At 42.2% G+C, this 19638-nt stretch overlaps 1 protein-coding gene across 3 annotated transcripts; it reads right to left on the bottom strand.

The window, feature by feature from the left end:
* Positions 1–214: 214 nt before the first annotated feature.
* znf384b (zinc finger protein 384 b) lies at positions 215–18846 on the bottom strand. 3 transcript variants are annotated; one of them, XM_084052079.1, is made up of 11 exons: positions 18653–18846; positions 13564–13631; positions 12425–12641; positions 11008–11124; positions 9010–9173; positions 8832–8911; positions 7653–7877; positions 3691–3858; positions 2684–2762; positions 1974–2132; positions 215–1581 (listed from the first exon to the last, which is right to left on the bottom strand). In XM_084052079.1, exons 2-11 carry the CDS (start codon positions 13627–13629, stop codon positions 1189–1191), a joined length of 1668 nt encoding a protein of 555 aa, XP_083908205.1. In that variant the 5' UTR covers positions 13630–13631; positions 18653–18846; the 3' UTR covers positions 215–1188. The 3 variants fall into 3 exon arrangements, with proteins under 3 accessions (XP_083908205.1, XP_083908203.1, XP_083908204.1); XM_084052077.1 differs by having other exon boundaries at positions 12410–12641; XM_084052078.1 differs by having other exon boundaries at positions 12410–12641; positions 18710–18806.
* Between the last annotated feature and the right edge of the window lie 792 nt (positions 18847–19638).

Consider the following 19638-nt stretch of genomic DNA (forward strand, 5'->3'; position numbering starts at 1 on the left):
CCAGCATACAGTAGACTATAGTGGCATAAACGTTTAGGATTTAGGAAAATATTTACTTTAATTTACATGTAGACTAACACAAACAGACAAAAAAATATACAAATACAAAAGTTTCTTAGACAAAAGTGTGAATGAGGGCATAGAAGGTGTTTATTTTTTCATTCTAGACCCAGAGAATACAAAAACTCCAGTCAATAGAACAACGACAAAAAGCCAAGGTTTCCGTGAGATTTTATTGTATCATAATAATAACCCACTAATCTCATGTATGTCAGTATGACTATAAACGAGCATTATAAACATTGGTAGCAGTGGAAGTATAGTACCAAGAATGCATTTGGATAACAATGTAATTCTTATGATATACACAGAAAAATAAAAGAAATACAAAGATTACATAAACACAGACCAGTTTATCACTTAATGTTTTAAGTAAAAAGACCTGTGATATGATCAATAGTGTATATAGATTACCACACAAACATTTTGTATATACTGTTACAAAGTATATATCTATATATGCTGTAGTTGCTCTTTTTTGTTTTGCTTTCCAGAAATGGTAATATCAATTTGCTTCCCTTTTAAGTAAAACATAAAAATAATAACATGAAAAATATCACCTGTGGGCATATATTTTACACAATGGTAGAGGTAATAACACTGATATAAAAAGAACTGAACGAGCCTGTATGAAAGTAAAAAAAAATTACCTTCACAGTTACCTGTCAGCTTTATTAACAGAGAGATCACAACCACTGTTGTTGTATTCAGAGGGGAAGAACACAAGGCTAGAAAAGACCATAATTTAAAGAGAACCAGCGGCTCTTTTAGCGTATTCTCTGTTCCTACATAATACCATCACTGTGATGGACTGAAACAAACATTATTGCAGCCTTTACATGCAGCTCCGCCTCATCAGACAACACAGCAGAGCAAAAACTATTTAGGGGAAATCAAACAGAGCAGAGAGAAAGTAAAAAGTGACTAATTTAATTTTTAAAACAAATTTAGTCCTTGGTATATATCCAAAAACCTTCTACCTCTTCTCTCTCCATCCATCAGTCAATCGTTTAGGCACTGTCAAGTGCAAAGCTCCTCTATCACCTTAGTATTGCTTTAATCCAATCATAGCATCGTCCTCCATTTCATATCGTATTGTTTCAACCCCCCCGTGTCCATTTGCCTCCTCTACGAGTTGAGGTGCTCCACTTGAATAGCCGATGCCGCCACAGTGAGACAGAGGTCCTTGTGGGCGGCGAGGTCCGCCATGCTGACCGGTTTGTACTGGATGTCGCCGGCGGCCACTGTCTTATACTGGTGCAGGTCAAAGGGGCAGGCGATTTGCTCCGCAGTCGGGTACGAGGCCTGCCCCTGCTGCCCCCCTCCTCCTCGACCTCCTCCACCGCCACCCCCGGCTCCTCCAGGCTGGGCCGCCCCACTCCCGGCGCCCTCAACTAGGCTCGCCTGCACCAGGTTCCGTTGGTTTTGGGTCCTCTGCGCTGTGCGCTGTGCTGCGGCCACGACGGACGCCGTCAGCGCGTCTGGGTTGTGTTTCTGCATGTGTTTCACCAGATAGGTCTCCTGAGGGGGGGGGGGCAAAGGTACAGGACATTTCAACAGTTCAGTGTTTCGTCTGACTCAAAAACATTGACAATCGATGATTCGTAAAAAAAAAAAAATAAACAAAAAAAGTTTCAAACAGACGTCAATGTTTAGCTTGAGGACAAACAGAAAGACATGACTGAGGTGAGCAGCACTGAAATTAGGATCTTTCTGTTATTGGACACTGTCACAGCATAAGGCCATCTTTCCACCGTGGGGGGTGGGGTACGAACCCGGTACACCGGCTAATGCTTAATGTCATTTTTATTAATAGCATATAGCGTTTGGGTGTTATGACCCTTTGTTAAAAATGTGCACCTTCATTCTAGTGGCTGCGGTGTATGACGTAGAGATGGGGGCATTGGACTCACCGAAGTGTAGGTGCGGTTGCAGAGGCCGCAGGAGTAGAGCTTGGCGTGTTTGACCGTGTGTGTGGACAGGTGCACCTCCAGGCTGGCTGCGTCTGTATATCCCTTGTTACAGTTGGAGCACTTGTATGGCTTGTCCTTGTTGTGTTGCCGCCGGTGGGACTGGAAGAGAGTGAGCGGGTGGTAAAATAATCACTGAAAGCTTTGTTTGTCTCAAGTTTGCATTTCACTATGTCAATGACAAATTGTGTAAAAGCACGCACATGCAAACAATCAATACGTACGTGCTAGACATAAAAAAACGATAGTAAACAAGAATAGTAAAGCCCATGCACTAGAAAATCAAAGACGTATATTAATACTACTACTAGATGTGGCATGTTTTTTGTGATAACCATTGTTTTGGTTGTCAGTTTGTGTGTATGTGCCAATGTCATTACATGAACGGTATGTTCTGTATGTTCATATATACCTTCATATATACAGCTACGGTACTTGGTGACATAAGTGTTTACAATTAATAATAGGCTCTGTGAATGACTGTAGTTCCCTTTTCCAGAAACACACGACACCTTCATGTGTTTCCGGTTCAAATCTGCTACTGAGCCAATCAAATGTAGCCATGAGAAACTGACCCGGAACAGGAAACGGGAATGCCACCTTATGGAAAAGGCACAGAGCGTATTCTGCCAAGTAAATGAATAACTGATTACCTGCAGGTTGGAGAGTTGTGTAAATGATTTCTCACATCCTGGATGGACACATTTGTAAGGTCGGTCTCCCGTATGAATCCTGAACACACACAGAGACAGGTTTGGATTCTTTTTTTTTTGTTCCATTGATTCCGATCGTATACATTCATATCCCAACCCCTAACTCACTCCCACCACTACATGCCAAACCATGAGTGGTGTAGTCTACGTGATTTGCAGGCGTACGTTCTATGCCCACTACAATATTGACATTTATTCAACCACGTATGAGCAATTGAGGCACTTACTCGCGAATCAGCACTCACTCAACAAGCCCCTTGACAGATACAGGACATACTGTACAGCACCTATGGGACTGTCCAACTGCCACTTAATCCTATACATTTTGTGCCTGCTGAAAAGTCTACATAATGCAATTATTTAGACTTTTAAAACCAGTTTAGGTATGAGAACTGAATGAAGCTTTCAAAATGTTCACAATTCTGAATGAAAAATAAAACCCTCAAAACATTTTGGAAAAATAGACAGCATGCCCACGCATCGTTCCTGAGTAGGAAATTATAATAAAAGTAAAATATTCAAAAATGATTCTTTAAGTTTCTGTTTGTGAGGACATATAGACGGACACAAAGGAAACAAGCCCCTGCGGCTCTGTTGGTCTAGTTACATGAGACACATGAATAGTTTGAGACCGGGCGGTCGAACGCTGTCTGAGTTATCAAATACACACGCACGCACCCACCCACCCACCCACCCACCCACCCACCCACCCACCCACACACACACACACACACACACACACACACACACACACACACACACACACACACACACACACACACACACACACACACACACACACACACACACACACACACACACACACACACACACACACACACACACACACACACACACACACCCCCCCTATCCTCCTGTGCTCCTCAGCAATGACCTCACCTGTACTGTGGAAGATGAGAAAGCCGAAGCCTTGAAGAGTCACTTACCTGTTGTGCTGTTGAAGGTGACTGAGCTGTCTGAAGCACTTCTGACAGAACGAGCAGGTGTAGGGTTTCACCCCTGTGTGGATGCGCACATGCTGCGCCAGGTAGCTGGAGTTGGCAAACGACTTGGTGCAGTGGGGACACTTGTGAGGTTTTGACTCCGTGTGGTTGCTTTTGGACAAAATAAAGTGTTGGTGAAAGAGAGAAAGGAAGGGAAGTGTGAATAAGTAGCAAAATACTAGTAGTGACATCCTTTGTTTTGAAATGCAGTTTAATGAAAGCGAATCTCAAAGTGCTACAAAGGCAATAATGACGGAAGACAATTAACAGCAAGACAAATGCAATAAGGAACAACTAAAATATGTTATAGATAATAAAACACAAACAGCGGTAAAAGCAGGGGTTAGCACTTCATCATTTCACAGAAAATGCAGCCCTGCAACACATTCCCCAATGCTGCTAAAGTGGTTTTCCTGTTCTATTGCAACCATCTGTTAAGGTTATTTTACCAGCACTGTTGGCAAGATCAGTACTGTTGGTTTTAACTTTATTCTATTATTTTATTTTATTATTTTACTAGATCCAGCATTATCACTATTATCTTGTATTGTTGTTGGCACAGTCTTGCGGAACATGTCACACATACATTTCGCAGGTTGTACCTGTATGAGTGATAAATAAAACCCTCTTGAAATCATGAGTTAGAACAAGGGTTGATAGAAAATGGTATTATTTCATGTGTAACATGCTGCAAATTGGCTTCCCAATAATAGTACAACTCTACCAACATCGAAGTTCTAGTAACATCTGTCCAAGCCTGTCAGGAATGGAGGTCATTCCAGGGAAAGAAAGCTCATTAAAATACAAAACATGTACAGCATGCACTTACATTCTACAGTGCCCTGTACAGTCTGATTTGTACCTGAAAAAAGCTTTCAGTTGTGTCAGCAAGGACTTCCCATAAAAAAAATCACAGCATAACAAAGGGGACAATATTTGCATATATAGGTCGCACAATGAATTGTAAGCTGTAATTTTTGTTCCCTTATCATTAAGTATGTTTGCTGTGGTCATAAACTGTCAAAAGGTTGATGTAAGATGCAAAACAAGCGCAAGAAAATAATTAGGCTCCCTGGATAGTAGAGACTATTAGAGATTGCAGCCATTTGTAGTATTTGAACACGTTTTTTCTGGTAGATGAAACCGGTTTAAACATAATCATAGTTACTCGGAATACACCCAAATATTAAATAGTATCTCCAGTAATGATCATAGCAAAAGGTACGTGAAGCATAAACAAAACATAAAACAACATTAGCAGTAGGGATAATGAGTGGAAACAGTGAGAACAGAAAAAACAACCGTTTTCATTTCCATTCTGAGGATGCTCAGCTGTCATTCAATGAAGAGCGGGGGTAATGATGCAAAGCGACACACAGAGCGGGGTTGAATGGGAAAGCAAAAATGCATCCAAGTCTGCCTATGAATCAGAACATTAATATGCATTCCCAAATGTGTTTGTCTGTTTGTATTCAGTATTTGCATGTTGGAAGCAGAAAAAAGCAGCAGATTTAGAGGAAATGACAGAACATGCAAAAAAACAGCAGCACATCAGGGCATACAAAGAAAGGGAAGTGTACGACAGTAACAAAACAAGCATGCATTGCAAACAAGTGGATACGCTGAGAAAAAAGGGTAGAAATTCACATTGTACCAGTCGATATCTCAGAACTCCATGCATTTTAAATGACTGTTCTGATTACCTTGTAAATTATGCAACGCCTTTCTTAAAAGGGGTGTACGTCTAACTCAAAGGCTGCAATTTGAATTTAAATCTAAAACAATTTATCTGAAAAAGGTCACTTGTGGATCAAAACACTCAGCATCACACACACAAACACCCACATAGGGGGTGAATATGCATCCATCTAAGTCAACGTGCACACACACACACACACAGCCATCTGGACTAGTAGGAAATATATTTAGGTGCCATCGTGATCCAGGAATAAATCATAGTAGTAGTAACTCTAAATAACCCTTTTCCATAGCACAGTACCTACTCGGGATGCCATGTCTCTACCTACATTTTTAACCATTCCATACCTCCGTACTACCAGGTACTAGGAGGTACCAGCAGGTAAATGTTTTCGTGTCAATTCTGGCGGAGCTCCAGCAGGGCCAAGCAGGGCTGAGGCGGGGCCAAAATGGTGACGTGTAACACAACAAACCCACCAAAAAAGGCGTCGCTCACGCGCTTTTATTGTGCGCGCAGGTTTGGGCACGACTGTCCTCGCCAAACCCGGCCAAAGTGGGTCTGGTCAATACATTTTAATGAGACTGCATGTGAAGGACCCTTAGAGCCTGCCGTCATTCCTTTTTACATATTATAATCCATTGCACTCATAAGTAATGTAACACAATGCAGTAGGGGATAAATACAACGTTTGTAGTAGACTAAAATAGATTTTCTTTAATTTAGGGAATCAGGTTTAGTGACTCAGGTTTAGAGAGTTCAGGTACCCTGTCCTGTTTATCACAGAGCTAATTTGGGTATTTGTTATTATTGTTGTTATTATTTTGCCGATGTTCACTTGGATGTTAAACCTTGCTATTGTTGTGAATATGTCAGCGTTCATCAATAAATGGATCTTGCATTTATTTCATTCTCAATCTCTTTGTGCCCTGTAGCAAAGCACATTCAACTATTACAATGGAGGTCTCACACCTATAACTCACTTAACCCCTGCTCATTATGCTAGGGTGGGATGGCTCAGGGTACGGCAACTTGCAATGGGCCTGGTCTTCAAGATACGCAACACCAGTTGAATAAACAGGACTACAATGGAAATAAGCCACTGTGCTTTTTTTGCAAACGGTTAATAAAGTATTCAATCAATCAAATGAACCATTTAGCTAGATGTTAAAAATGAGGAGTGAATCAATGTTTAGCAACTGCATGGCCTATTTCTTCTTGCCTTAATGACACCAGAAACAGTTTTTGATGAGCTGTATATCTTAAAATTGGATCTTTAAAAAAAAAAATCTTTTACAGGCATAATTAACATTAGCCTTCTTAGCAGTGTTTACACGAAGGATGTCATGGAGGGGGTGTCACTTGAAATAAATCTCCTCTGGAGGGAGGGGGTACTAAGAAGGGAGGCCTGTATAATCAGACAACAGTGGAAACACAAATGAAAAGTGGGAAGAGCAGAGCTGGGCAAAGATGGGTACAAACGAGGCAAGCTAATACTACATATTGAAAAGCAATGCAATGCAAGTCAATGCAAACAATGTCAAATGCAGGACATTATAGGAGTATAATATTATCGAGTGGACATGGGGGTCTACAATACCAGGGCAGCACAATGTAGGCAACAGGGAATCTGTGATCTTGTTTGAAGGAGGAGGCATTATCTGCACTACTATTATACAATGACAGGACACGATGGCAGACACAGGGGACAAGGAGTACCGCGAGTTCGCTGTATAATTAACTCCCCATTGGAACATATTGAACTTTTCCTGTGTATAGTCACGATAACCCACTGCTAATAGACACCTGAGAGTTTTGGTTTGAATCTTGTCACTAATCATTCGCAACCATGTTATAAAAGCGATAATACACCGAACGTCATGATAGGTCGTAATCACACCACGGCTATGAAATTTGAAGGCATTTTAAGGCTTCAAATCGTGACAACACCATCAGCCTAAACATATGGGTATAGCTAGGCTTGGTGAATGGAGAAACGTATCATACCAGAGCAGGTAATGGCTGGGTCACCCTACTATATGACAGGCGTATGGGACAGGGAGAATGGTGTGTGTGTGTGTGTGTGTGTGTGTGTGTGTGTGTGTGTGTGTGTGTGTGTGTGTGTGTGTGTGTGTGTGTGTGTGTGTGTGTGTGTGTGTGTGTGTGTGTGTGTGTAGCGGGGTAGGGTGGGTCGTTTGGTCTGCAGTACCGTGTGTGCTGCTGTAAGTGACTGAGCTGCCTGAAAGATTTCTGGCAGTAGGAGCAGGTGTAGGGCTTGGCCCCGCTGTGGATGCGGATGTGCTGCGCCAGGTAGCTGGAGTTGGCGAAAGACTTGGCGCAGTGTGGACACTTGTGAGGCTTGGCCTCTGTGTGCGACTTGGAGTGGATCTGCATGTCTGATTTACTGAAGAAGGTCGCCGCACACATCCGGCACCTACAGGGACGGAGAGACACAAACACACAGACATACAGACAGGAATAGGACAAAGGAGGGATGAAGGAAGGGAGGAAGGAAGGAAATAAGGAAGGACGGACGGATGGACGGACGGACGGACGGACGGACGTAAGGAAGGAAGAATAATAATATGGAGGAGGAAACAAAAAGAGAGAGAACAGGAATAGTAAAACATAAAAAATAAAGAGTGTTGGAAGGAGATGATGAGATGATAACCCACAGAGAGGAACGACACACACAATGAAGTAAACCAATGAAAAGAATTACCAAAAAACAGGTGTGAAATGAAAGTGAGGGCAAGAAATACAACATAAAAACATGAAAAAGGCGAGTTAACACATGGGAGAGGCGAGGGGGGGGACGTCAGTGAGGCAGCTACTGCAGCAGCAAGAGAAAAATCGAGACAGACAAAGAGATGCTAAGACTATAAGGCCATGCAATAAGGAAAGGAACAGGAGAAAGGACAGCAGAAGAGTAGGTAATGATATGTGTGCGTGTGCGTGTGTGTGTGTGTGTGTGTGTGTGTGTGTGTGTGTGTGTGTGTGTGTGTGTGTGTGTGTGTGTGCGTGCGTGCGTGCGTGTGTGTGTGTGCCCGTGCCCAGTGTGTAGATTGCAGCAGCAGAGAGAGGCAACTGAACAGCAGCAGAGAGAGCTCACATTGTGCCCCAACAGCCTGGTCTATAAATCTAAAAGCAGGCGTTTTCACGCCCCTCACCTACAAAGCAGCAGTGTTCCGCACACAGCATGCAGTGAAGCGCATGCATGTGTGAGTTTGTGGGACGTCCAGTTATGGCATGTGCATCTACAGAAGACTTGAACTTAGCATCACTAAGCCGACTTAAGACAGGACAGAGGGCTACAGGTGTGCTCACATTCCACTGCTAGTACATGGTAATATAGCGCGGGGATGCAGACTAGGGCTTTCGTCCGTACCTGTATGTCTTAGTGCCGCCTTCCTTAACCACGTGGTCTTCGTCTTCGTTCGACAGGTCATATGGATCGCCGACATGATGCTGCAAAGACGCAACAGCAAAAGTTGGGACTGTGGACCTAACTCACCATCTATTTCCCACATTTAGACATTTCTCTTCTCATGCGTAAATGTTCTTACCTGGCCCCCGGCGGTCAGGTGAGCCAGTATTAACGTTTCATTTCCTGGTGAGAGGGGGTGTCCTGGTATCCTAGGTACCAACGCAGTCACCTTTTTCTTCCTGCCTCGCTTGGACGGTGTTGGCATGACAACTACATGGGACGTCCCGTTGCCATCTTTTTTGTCTAATGGGAGAACAACAACATGGTTACAGGAGAAAATGCATCCCCAAAAACTATTGTATTTGTGTTAGGTGTAAGGTTTCACCAAACATATCTGGATTGGGACCGTTTCTTGCAGTGTGAAAAATGAACTAGAATCTAGGGACTGTGTCCGTATATTTGAGACATTTTAAACATAATAATATATATGTTAATAATATGAATATTGAGAATTATGGTTTTCTTTTAAATTCAACTCTCTAGATATTGTGAAACACAGAGTGAAAATGCTTTGACAAAAGGTAGATTCATCGCCAAGGAGGTTAACTATGTTTCCATGATCCCTGTCTGTCTGTATATGAGCAATGTATTATTGCAAACAATAAATGGACAGATTGCCATGAAACTGTGCTGGACGAAACATATTAATTCTGGTGACCCCGTGACCCTCTAGCTCCACCATCAGGCCAAAGTTTAAATTATTAAAATAAACAATGTATCTCCTGAACCTTCCTTATTTGCTATAAACTTTCATGCTCCTAAGAGGCAGAAACCTATAGACCCCTTTCATGGTGGCCATTTTGGCAGGTAAACACAGCTGACGGTATTATTAATTGTGGATGTGTTTCAATAAGGTGTTACTGTGTGGAAGCATGGACGACTCCTGTACATTTGAATACAAGAACGCTCGCCCCAAAACACGCTATCCCGGCGTATAATCCAGCGACCTCTGAACGGTCACCACCAGGTATTCCTATACGTAACCTCAGTAAAACTATGCCTAAACCTAACCTTAGGGTGCGGTCCCACCAAAACACGGTTGGCCGCTGTCAAGCTCAGGTTGTGAGCGGCCACAGTTTTTTGCAGCCAGCGCATTCTAAATAAACGGAGTGACCCACCTGTCACTCACTTTCAGGACCCTCCCATGCAACAGTTGCTCTATCGCAAGCACCATGTCGCTCCCTGAGTCTTGGGACGGTCCGCCTTCCATTCACCCGATTGGACAGAGGGGGAAAAGCAGCATAGAGCGCATAAACGCAAGATGTGCGCAACACACGGAAAGATCCACAAGACCATGAATCCACGCATTTGCATTGACAGATTTCGCCCCAAAGGTAAAATAACAGTGCGGTGGGAACGTGCCCTTATTCCTAAATGTAAACTCAGCAAAACTATGCCAAAACCTAACCTTATTCCTAAACTTAACCTCAGTAAAAGAATGCCTAACCCTAAACTTATTGCTAACCTTATCCTCAGTAAAACGAATACAAGAATAGAAGAACCACTGGGGGCGAGCGGTCTGCAGAAAAAAATGGGGCAGAGTGTGTAAAGTTACACAGAAAACCATAGTGGCTATCTCTTATGCCATGTTCAGCTCCCAGTGCTCAGCTTACACACTGATGTCAAATGATTGTTGGGGTTTCCCGTTTAAAAATTACATTAAGTGCAAATCAAACAAAATAATTATTGTTGCCCAACACAGTCTGGGCACTGAGCAATAACAAGATAAGCAGGGTTATTGTGCAGCTTTATGGGTTGCAAAAACAATACAATTGGTCTAAAGGCCTGATACTATTGCCAATCGCAATTAAATCTTTTGGTATAAAATATTTGTGCTGATTCTCCTATCCTCATAAAGTCAGAAGCATCAGAAAAAGATTTAGGTGAACCCAGCAAAACAGCTTTAATCCACTAACCAACCCCTCAAACCCAACACAGTTTTTGAAACAATGGAAGCTTCAGCCAAGAGAGACATTACTACTCTTCCTCAGGTCCAGAAAATTAGTACTTATGGTCACCAGGGTAAGTTTTGTACAATGCTGGTAATCGATTTTTCATTTTTCATCATGTGTATTACCTGCATTAGGTGCATGGAGTGCAGAGACAATCATGGTAGTGGTAGGATGGCCGACAAAAGACTGCGAGGAGGTGGGAGAGACCAGCGTTCCCTGAGGAGTTGTGATGACTAGACCAGCTACACAGAGACACAGACAGAATGAAACATGATAAACCTGTATCTCTTTCCAGCTGCCATTAACACATTTCCTGTCAAATTAAGATAAAGTTAAACCCAGATGTAAAATGTACCCAGCTCACAATGTTTCAGTGACCAAAACACATCTGAGGGAGAGAACAGAACTAACAATCCTAATGACAAAATGACTCACTTGCTGCCTTGGTAAACTTGGCTGTGTAAGAATACCTTACCTATATCTTGAAAATGTGATTAATCAAACATAAGCTTGGAAGTAATGTGTGCGACAATGTGAATGCCAGATACTAAACGGTATCTATACAATAGTTAATATACTATAACAATACTATAAATACTATAATTACAATAAGTATAGTCTTGTGTAGCCAGACAATTAGAGATCTCTGCCTACTAATATTGTGCATCCGCGGAAATCTAAGAGGCGAGAACAGCTGCTAACAAACCTACACCCACTGCTTTGAAAACAAAACATACCACCTTCCCAGTTCCCACCTTTTTTGCATTGGGGCTGCAAAGCACTAGTTTATTTAAAAAGATTTTTTTTAGCCCCTACATTGTAATTAGACATTACCAGACAAAGGCTGAGATCTATGATCTTATGGCTATGGGAGACTACTATAACAGATCCACCGACAGTGTATCTAAATAACTTCTATACATGTCAACGCCGGGCCATAAAAGGGGAACACGTGCTGCTGTTACGGACGCGAGCCCTGCTTTCCCACCGGATCGTAGTAACACGCCCCCTGCTTCGCCCCTAGTCATGCAGTACCCTGTGGTGGAAAATAATACTCTGCGCTTGCATTGCCTAGGGGGGCGATAATTTACGATTCTGTGCCTATCGGTACATAACTAGGACGGGGCTGAGTAGACTCAAGCGAACTTCGCAACGTTCGGCACGGCAGCGCTCGGTGGTGCCTCTCGTGGCTCAAGTTCGCTTGAGACTGCGCCCCTCCGTCGCGGTCCAAAACGATACTTTATCGGCGAAAAAAAGTAGTCTGTGGTTGTTGGAAAACGCAATGTCTTAAGCGGGAGTCAAACCCGGGAGGTGTGGGATGGAAGTTTAGTGATTAACGAGGCAAGCCACTGAGGCCGGTGCTGAGATTGGGTATTCGGGCTCTATTAGAATCTGACAACGCCCACTGTTCCCAACTCTTCTAATGTAAAGCGAAAGAAGCCCCGCCCCGCCCGTGCCCGCTGGGCAAAAGCTGGTGCGCGTTACAGACACTGAGAATCATATATCACGAGCGTCTTTCCAACTCACTCCACCCAAGGTCACCTGCCGTCATGATGCCGGTGGAGGGGACAGGGACCACCGTGATGTTCTGGGTGCTGTGCGTTGGATGGTGGTGTCCCCCCCCCTGCCCCCCACCCTCCTGCTTGGTGCCGGGGATGGTGAGCACAGCTGTTGGGTAGTGGGAGGCGGAGTAGTGTTGGGTGGTGGGGGTCTTCTCCTGCTGCTCTTTCATCTTGTTGAGGAACATGGCATTCTCAATCTGTGTGCACAGTCAAATCTGTTCATTTAACTCAGAAGGTGTAAAAACTGACCCTTACAGCCAGGTTGTGCAGGAGTTCAGAATTCTAATTCATGTATTTCAAGCACCTTCAAGGTCTGTATGTTATAGATTTTCTGATGACACAAATTAAGTTGATTTAAGCACTTTTCTGACATTCAAAATAACATTGAATTCATGAAAGTTCTATTTTTAACCTTTTTGCATGTTCTATAAAAAAGTATACCAGGACTGTGCCAGCCTTCTTTAGCCTAGCATGGCCAGACTAATTTCACTGAGGGCTATTTTCTTCTTTGCACTGGCGTATACGTCTGGTTTCCAGGCTTAGCCTTCTTGGGGCCATGCATGTTGGGAAAGATGCAAGTTGATCCATTTATATCGGCTGTGTGGCACTAGCGTTCCGCCAATCCGAGTAGGTGGCAGTTTTGGTTGGCCAATCAGGGAAGCCAATGCATACAATCTTCTGAACACACTGAGAAGTTGTGAGTCTTTCTCAGACAGAGGGGCTGACAGATATTCATGGTTTTTGGGTTCTCCGAATTTCCATTCGGCACCACACACCTCGGGGTGATAAGAAAGACACACGCTAAGTTTGAGACCATTCGGTCGGACTCATTCAGAGTTACAGTCAGACATTTGGTCAATTATAGTATAAATGATAGTAAATATATAATAGACATCGTCCAGGGGATATATGTATATCCAGTGTCCTGACCCATCATGTGCTAATCCTAACTGAGCACAGCACACCAAGACAAATTCAGCAATAATGCCTGGCAATAATGTATAGAATCTTGCTCACTGAATATGCAACAACAAACTCAAGAGTCAGTATTTTAATTAAATTAGCTCCTTCACATAAACTAATCACAGTGAAGCTGTTTGAAGATGGGTCCAGTCTTACCTGTCCTTGAACAGTGGGAACAGGAGACCAGAAGTACGAGGAATTAAAGTGGGATTCATCCATCATTTCTTCAAGGGGACAGAAAGAACATTGAATTAGTCCATCTAATTACATTTTTATCTGAACACATTTGAAGATTCATTATTCTTTATTGTTACATCCCATTATATGAAGGCTATAAAGAGAATAACATTATTGGGTTTCAGCCCCTAGACATGGCAGCAACATAACACAATAGCAACAACAAAAGTTGAAAGCAGTAAAAAGTAAAAAAGCAATACAATAAATAGTTTAAAATAACATGTAACTATGCTAATGGATTTGTGGTAATAATACTAAACAAGTAGGCTACCTAAAACTAATGTAAACGACTGATCTTGTGTTTTCAGTTTGTATAAATACAGTATAAAAACAATAATAGCCATAAAGCCAAAAGCCACAGCGGTTACATTGATATTGGCATGCAATGTATTTGCCAATTGTTAATTTGAGTGGCAAATTATTAATTTGATAAGTAATCTCTAAAGTTTGTGGTATTAAGGCTAAACCTAAAAAATATTTTAGACGTCTGCAGTGCACAACAACAAGCATGTCAATCAATGTATGTTTTGTTCTTAACAGTTTGTTTATTAAAAACAACAACAACGCTGCCATTCTCTGGGACACTTTGCCATGTAATCTCTTATACAATCAAAATCACATATTTGAGGGGATAGACCGGTGGGATTTCTGAAATATGTGATTGTTAGAGGCATTTGGGGGTAAAAGTCGGGAACCAGGCCATTTTACATAATTCAAGGGTGCTGAATCAGAAAAACACGGTTCCCAAGCAAAATTCTTAGTGCTTAACCTCCTAATTTGCATATCAAAATGGCTGCCGATTTTGAAGTATTTCTTAAACAACTCTATAACAAAGCAAGCAAATCTGACAAATAAAGTGTATATATTTATGTTCTGAGGGTCATACAATGTGTGGAAGATATTTGTAATGTAATAAATGTAAATAAATATGCAAATTAGAGGCCACCATTACATAAAATGATGTACCGTAGTACTCAAACGGTGCAAAAGGTGCATCCCCCTTATTTTGTTCCTAATTATCTGTATTTTTGCCATCCTTAGGACATCTAAAATACATACTTTTTCCCCATGCTAAATGTTTAGTTTTTGACCTTCTAATCTGCATATTTGAATGGCTGCCAAATTGGCAAATTCGCACCTTTATCTTCAATAACTCTGTGGCCAGGCAAGCAAAATTGACAAATGAAGTGTCTATATACATTTTCTACAATGTGAGTAAAGAATTTGTAAGTAATATAATATGATAATATAATATAATATAATAATCAGCCTACTCCGAAATATGCAAAATAGCGGCCCCATAACAGATAACGGTTTAGTACTCTAAAGATACTGTATTGGCCATTGTTGAACGAAAGTCTAGACACTAGACCACATTCATACAAGGAGGTTGATCATCACTCCGTTGCTGACATGCACACATGGCTGTGCATCGTAACCCAGATTTCCGGCATTTGCAACGACGTGTTGTGCATTGCTTATGGCATGCACATGAAATCATTTCTATAGGCTATACTAGCATGGAACAGGTTGGACTAGGCTAGAGTAGGTTGTACTAGACTCTAATACTCTCTATTAGGCTTTACTAGTCCCTTGTCAGCCCTGTAGATACTCAGACCATAGGGACTAACCACTGTGTACACAGGCCATAGCTTGTGTGTGCACGAGCAATAGTTTTGCATGAACCTTTGTAGACCATAGTACAGATCTGCCTTGTACAGCCTAATATAGCCTAGTACAGCCTAGCAAAGCCTACTAGAGATTAAAAAATCACACCCTGTGTGAAGGTAGCGGCGCCTTTGATACATTTTGTCATTGATATGTGTTTATAATGTGTTTATAGCCATGTGTCGCGTGAAGCTTGACCAATCACTTTGTTGACGCACCTGACCAATCAGAACGTTGACGCACACGGACAAAGTCAGGTATAGAGCGGCTAGAGCCGCTAAAAAGCCTATTAGAGACCAGTAGAGTCTAGTACTGTACAGCCTAGTACATCCAAGACTAGTCCAGCCTTTTGGGAGAACAGACTAGGGGAGGGTGGTATAGGCTATACTAGCATGGAACAGGCCGGACTAGGCTAGACTAGGTTGTAATAGGCTGTACTAGACTCTAATAGGCTCTATTAGGCTGTACTAGGCTCTTGTCCGCCCTGTAGATCCTCAACCCATAGGGACTAACCACTGTGTACACGGGCAATAGCTTGTGTGTGCACAAGAAATAGTTTTGCATGAACATATGTAGGCCAAAGTAAAGTACTGCCTTCTATAGCCTAATAGAGCCCAGTAAAGCCTAGCAACGGCTGCTAGAGCTGAAAGCAGACCATTAGAGCCCAGCAGAGACTAGTACAGTAAAACCTAGTACACCCAGGTCTAGCCTAGTCCAGCCTGGTGGGAGAACATAATAGGGGAGGGGGTACCAGGCTATGCTAGGACTGATAAGGCTGGACTAGGATAGATGAGGCTGTACTAGGCTGTACTAGACTCTAATAGGCTATATTAGGCTGTACTATGCTCTTGTCAGCCCTGTAGATCCTCAACCCATAGGGACTAACCACTGTGTACACGGGCAATAGCTTGTGTGTGCACGAGCAATAGTTTTGCATGAACCTTTGTAGACCATAGTACAGATCTGCCTTGCACAGCCTAATAGAGCCTAGTACAGCCTAGCACAGCCTACTAGAGCTTAAAACAGCCTATTATAGACCAGTAGAGTCTAGTATAGTACAACCTACAGTAGTACACCCATGACTAGTCCAGCCTTTTGGGAGAACAGAATAGGGGAGGGGGTACAAGGCTATGCTAGGACTGATAAGGCTGGACTAGGATAGATTAGGATGTACTAGACTATACTAGGCTCTATTAGGCTGTGCTAGGCTCTTGTCAGCCCTGTAGATACTCAGACCATTGGGACTAACCACTGTGAACACGGGCAATAGCTTGTGTGTGCACGATCAATAGTTTTGCATGAACCTTTGTAGACCATAGTACAGATCTGCCTTGTACAGCCTAATATAGCATTGTACAGACCAGCACAGCCTACTGGAATTTAAAACAGTCTATTAGAGACCAGTAGAGACTACAACATCAAAGCCTAGTACACCCAGGTCTAGCCTAGTCCAGCCTTTTGATGGAACAGACTAGGGGACGGCGATATAGGCTATACTAGCATGGAACAGACTGGACTAGTTAAGACTAGGTTGTACTAGGCTCTATTAGGTTGAACTAGGCTGTGCTAGTCCCTTGTCAGCCCTGTAGATACTCAGACCATTGGGATTAACCACTGTGTACACGGGCAATAGTTTGTGTGTGCACCACCAATAGTTTTGCATGAACATGTGTAGGCCAAAGTAAAGTACTGCCTTCTATAGCCTAATAAAGCCAAGTACAGCCTAGCAAAGCCTGCTAGAGCTGAAAACAGACTATTAGAGCCCAGCAGAGTCTAGTACAGTAAAGCCTAGTACACCCAGGTCTAGCCTAGTCCTAGGACTAGGCAGTAATAGGCTGGACTAGGCTGTACTAGGCAGGGCCCATCGGGGGTGGGGGGGGGGACACAAGCCTGTATGGCAATCAACTGAAAAGTTAGGCTACATAGCTTAAACAATTTCAGCCTTTCCCTGTTGGCCGTCTAAGCGCATCTAGGAAGTTTCATAGGTTTTCGATGCTGGGAATTGGAGTTATGGCTGTTTAAAGCCCAGCCAATAGGAACACAGAGGGGCGGGGCTTAATACATTTCAGCTAGTCCCTGTTGGCCGTCTAAGTGTACCTATAGCCATCCCCATCCCACTCTATATAGTTGTGTTGAAAGTAGTTTGTGTTCAGTTATCAGTACCAGTTCTGTGGCTCTAACTCATTCTGGGGGTGAGTTATACATGGGGGCAATTTATTTTTTGGTCATCAGGGGCCAAATGTACCAGGATTTTTCCATGATCTAAATATGTATTTTAGATGTCTTAAGGATGGTAAAAATACAGATAAGTAGAAATAAAATAAAATAAGGGGGATGCGGATGAATCACTTTAAGTATGAAACCGTTTTCTGTAATAGTGGCCTCTAATTTGCATATTTATTTACATTATTTACATTTATTTACATATATTACATTATAAATACCTTCCACACATTGTCTGACCCTCAGAATATAAATATATACACTTTATTTGTCAGATTTGATTGCTTTGTTATAGAGTTATTTAAGAAATACTTCAAAATCGGCAGCCATTTTGATATGCAAATTAGGAGGTTAAGCACTAAGAATTTTGCTTGGGAACCGTGTTTTTCTGATTCAGCACCCTTGAATTATGTAAAATGGCCTTGTTCCCAACTTTTACCCCCAAATGCCTCTAACCTCCTTATAGAAGGCCTTTTTTCTGAAATCCCTCCTGTCTAGGACCACCTCCTGTTGTTGTTGCAAATAGTGCAAGCCATATGGAATGGATTTTATGAATCGGTGTAGCTGGATATCGGTGGTGCATGATCAGATTGACACACTGTGTAAACAATAAAGAATAAACCCTTTTTTATTATTGCTTAACCTACACAGATTGTATGTGCAGAACGTCACAAACAACCACGGCACCATATGCAGGAAAAACGAACAACAAATAATCACAGTTGTATTTTCTTTTTTCAGCGTGACTCCATTTCGGAGTGTCTCGCAATGCTAACATACATACAGCACAAATATATAGGCCAGACTTTTGTAATTAATAGACACACACACATGGCCCAGAGACAGAGCGAGGTGTCCTGCTATAGCGCTGATCGTGCCTGGGAAAAAATAACAAGCAAAGAAGAAGAAGAAGAGAGAGAGCAAAAAAAAAAAAAAAAAAAAGCCAAGGATAAAAAAAAAAAACCAAAGAGAAGAGAAAAAAAGCAAAAGCCCATCTCACAGACTTCCGGCTGTCTGGAGAGACACGGGCGTAGAGCAGGCAGGCTGCATGGACGCGAATCGGCGCAAAATTTAGCACAAAAAAACACAGTCGTGCAACACAAACACTGCTATTTACCGGTGATAACGGCTCCCCGGAAGTCCCACGGCCCCGGGACACTTTGGAAACTCTCACCCCAAATCTGTCCACTTCTAGTGGGATCGACGAGTTTTTGTTTTTTCTTCTCCCCTTGTATTTTTTTTTCCTTTTTTTTTTTTTTTCCCTCGGTGGCTCGAGCTGCTGTATGTCTGCTCTCACTGAGGTCGTCACACAAAGGAATGTGTGAGGGTGACGTCACTTCCGCCCGAGTGAGGCCGATTCATTTTTAGAGGAAAATGAAATGAAGACAGTGTGTGACTTGGATTGTTTTATCTCTCTTGCACGGTTCTTGTTGGAAATGTGCAAGATTAAAAAAAAAATCTTAATCGAAATCATAGTCTCACAGGTGTTGTTTCATCTTTACTTTAAATCTTTGAAGCAAAGGAGGAGTTTGATCTCCTGTCTGCTTGTTTTCCTTATTTATGCAGCAGTGGTCCTGATTCCTCCTAGAGATGACTGGTAGCTTTTCAGCTTGTCGGTGTGATTTTTTTTTGTCTCTACACTCTGCAAGCAACTCTTAGATTCTATTTTTAATATCTGGAATCTAGAGTTGCAATACCAACCCTTGACATTAAAATATGTTAAACTCACCAACATTGCAGCTGTACGGAAAGCTTGAAATTATCCTCTTTCTATCTGCAAAGTTTTTGTTTCAGAAAAAGCCACCCTAGACTTCCAAAATTTAGAAAAATAATCACCTGCACAGAATTTATTGACAGAAAGTATGGTCTGTCTATAGAGGATTTTTATGAAACAAAAACATTGCAGATAGAAAGAGGATAATTCAAGCTTTCCGTACAGCTGCAATGTTGGTGAGTTTAACGATGTTTAATACAATCAGATAGGACTTTTCTGTTTGGATGTATGGACTGTCAAGGGTTGGTATTGCAACTAGATTCCAGATATTAAAAATAGAATCTAAGAGTTGCTTATGTTATGGCTACTGTTGGACCTGCATCCATGTA

This window comes from Gymnoscopelus microlampas (genome assembly GCF_963454915.1).
Source record: "Gymnoscopelus microlampas genome assembly, chromosome: 3".
Lineage (NCBI taxonomy): Eukaryota > Metazoa > Chordata > Actinopteri > Myctophiformes > Myctophidae > Gymnoscopelus > Gymnoscopelus microlampas.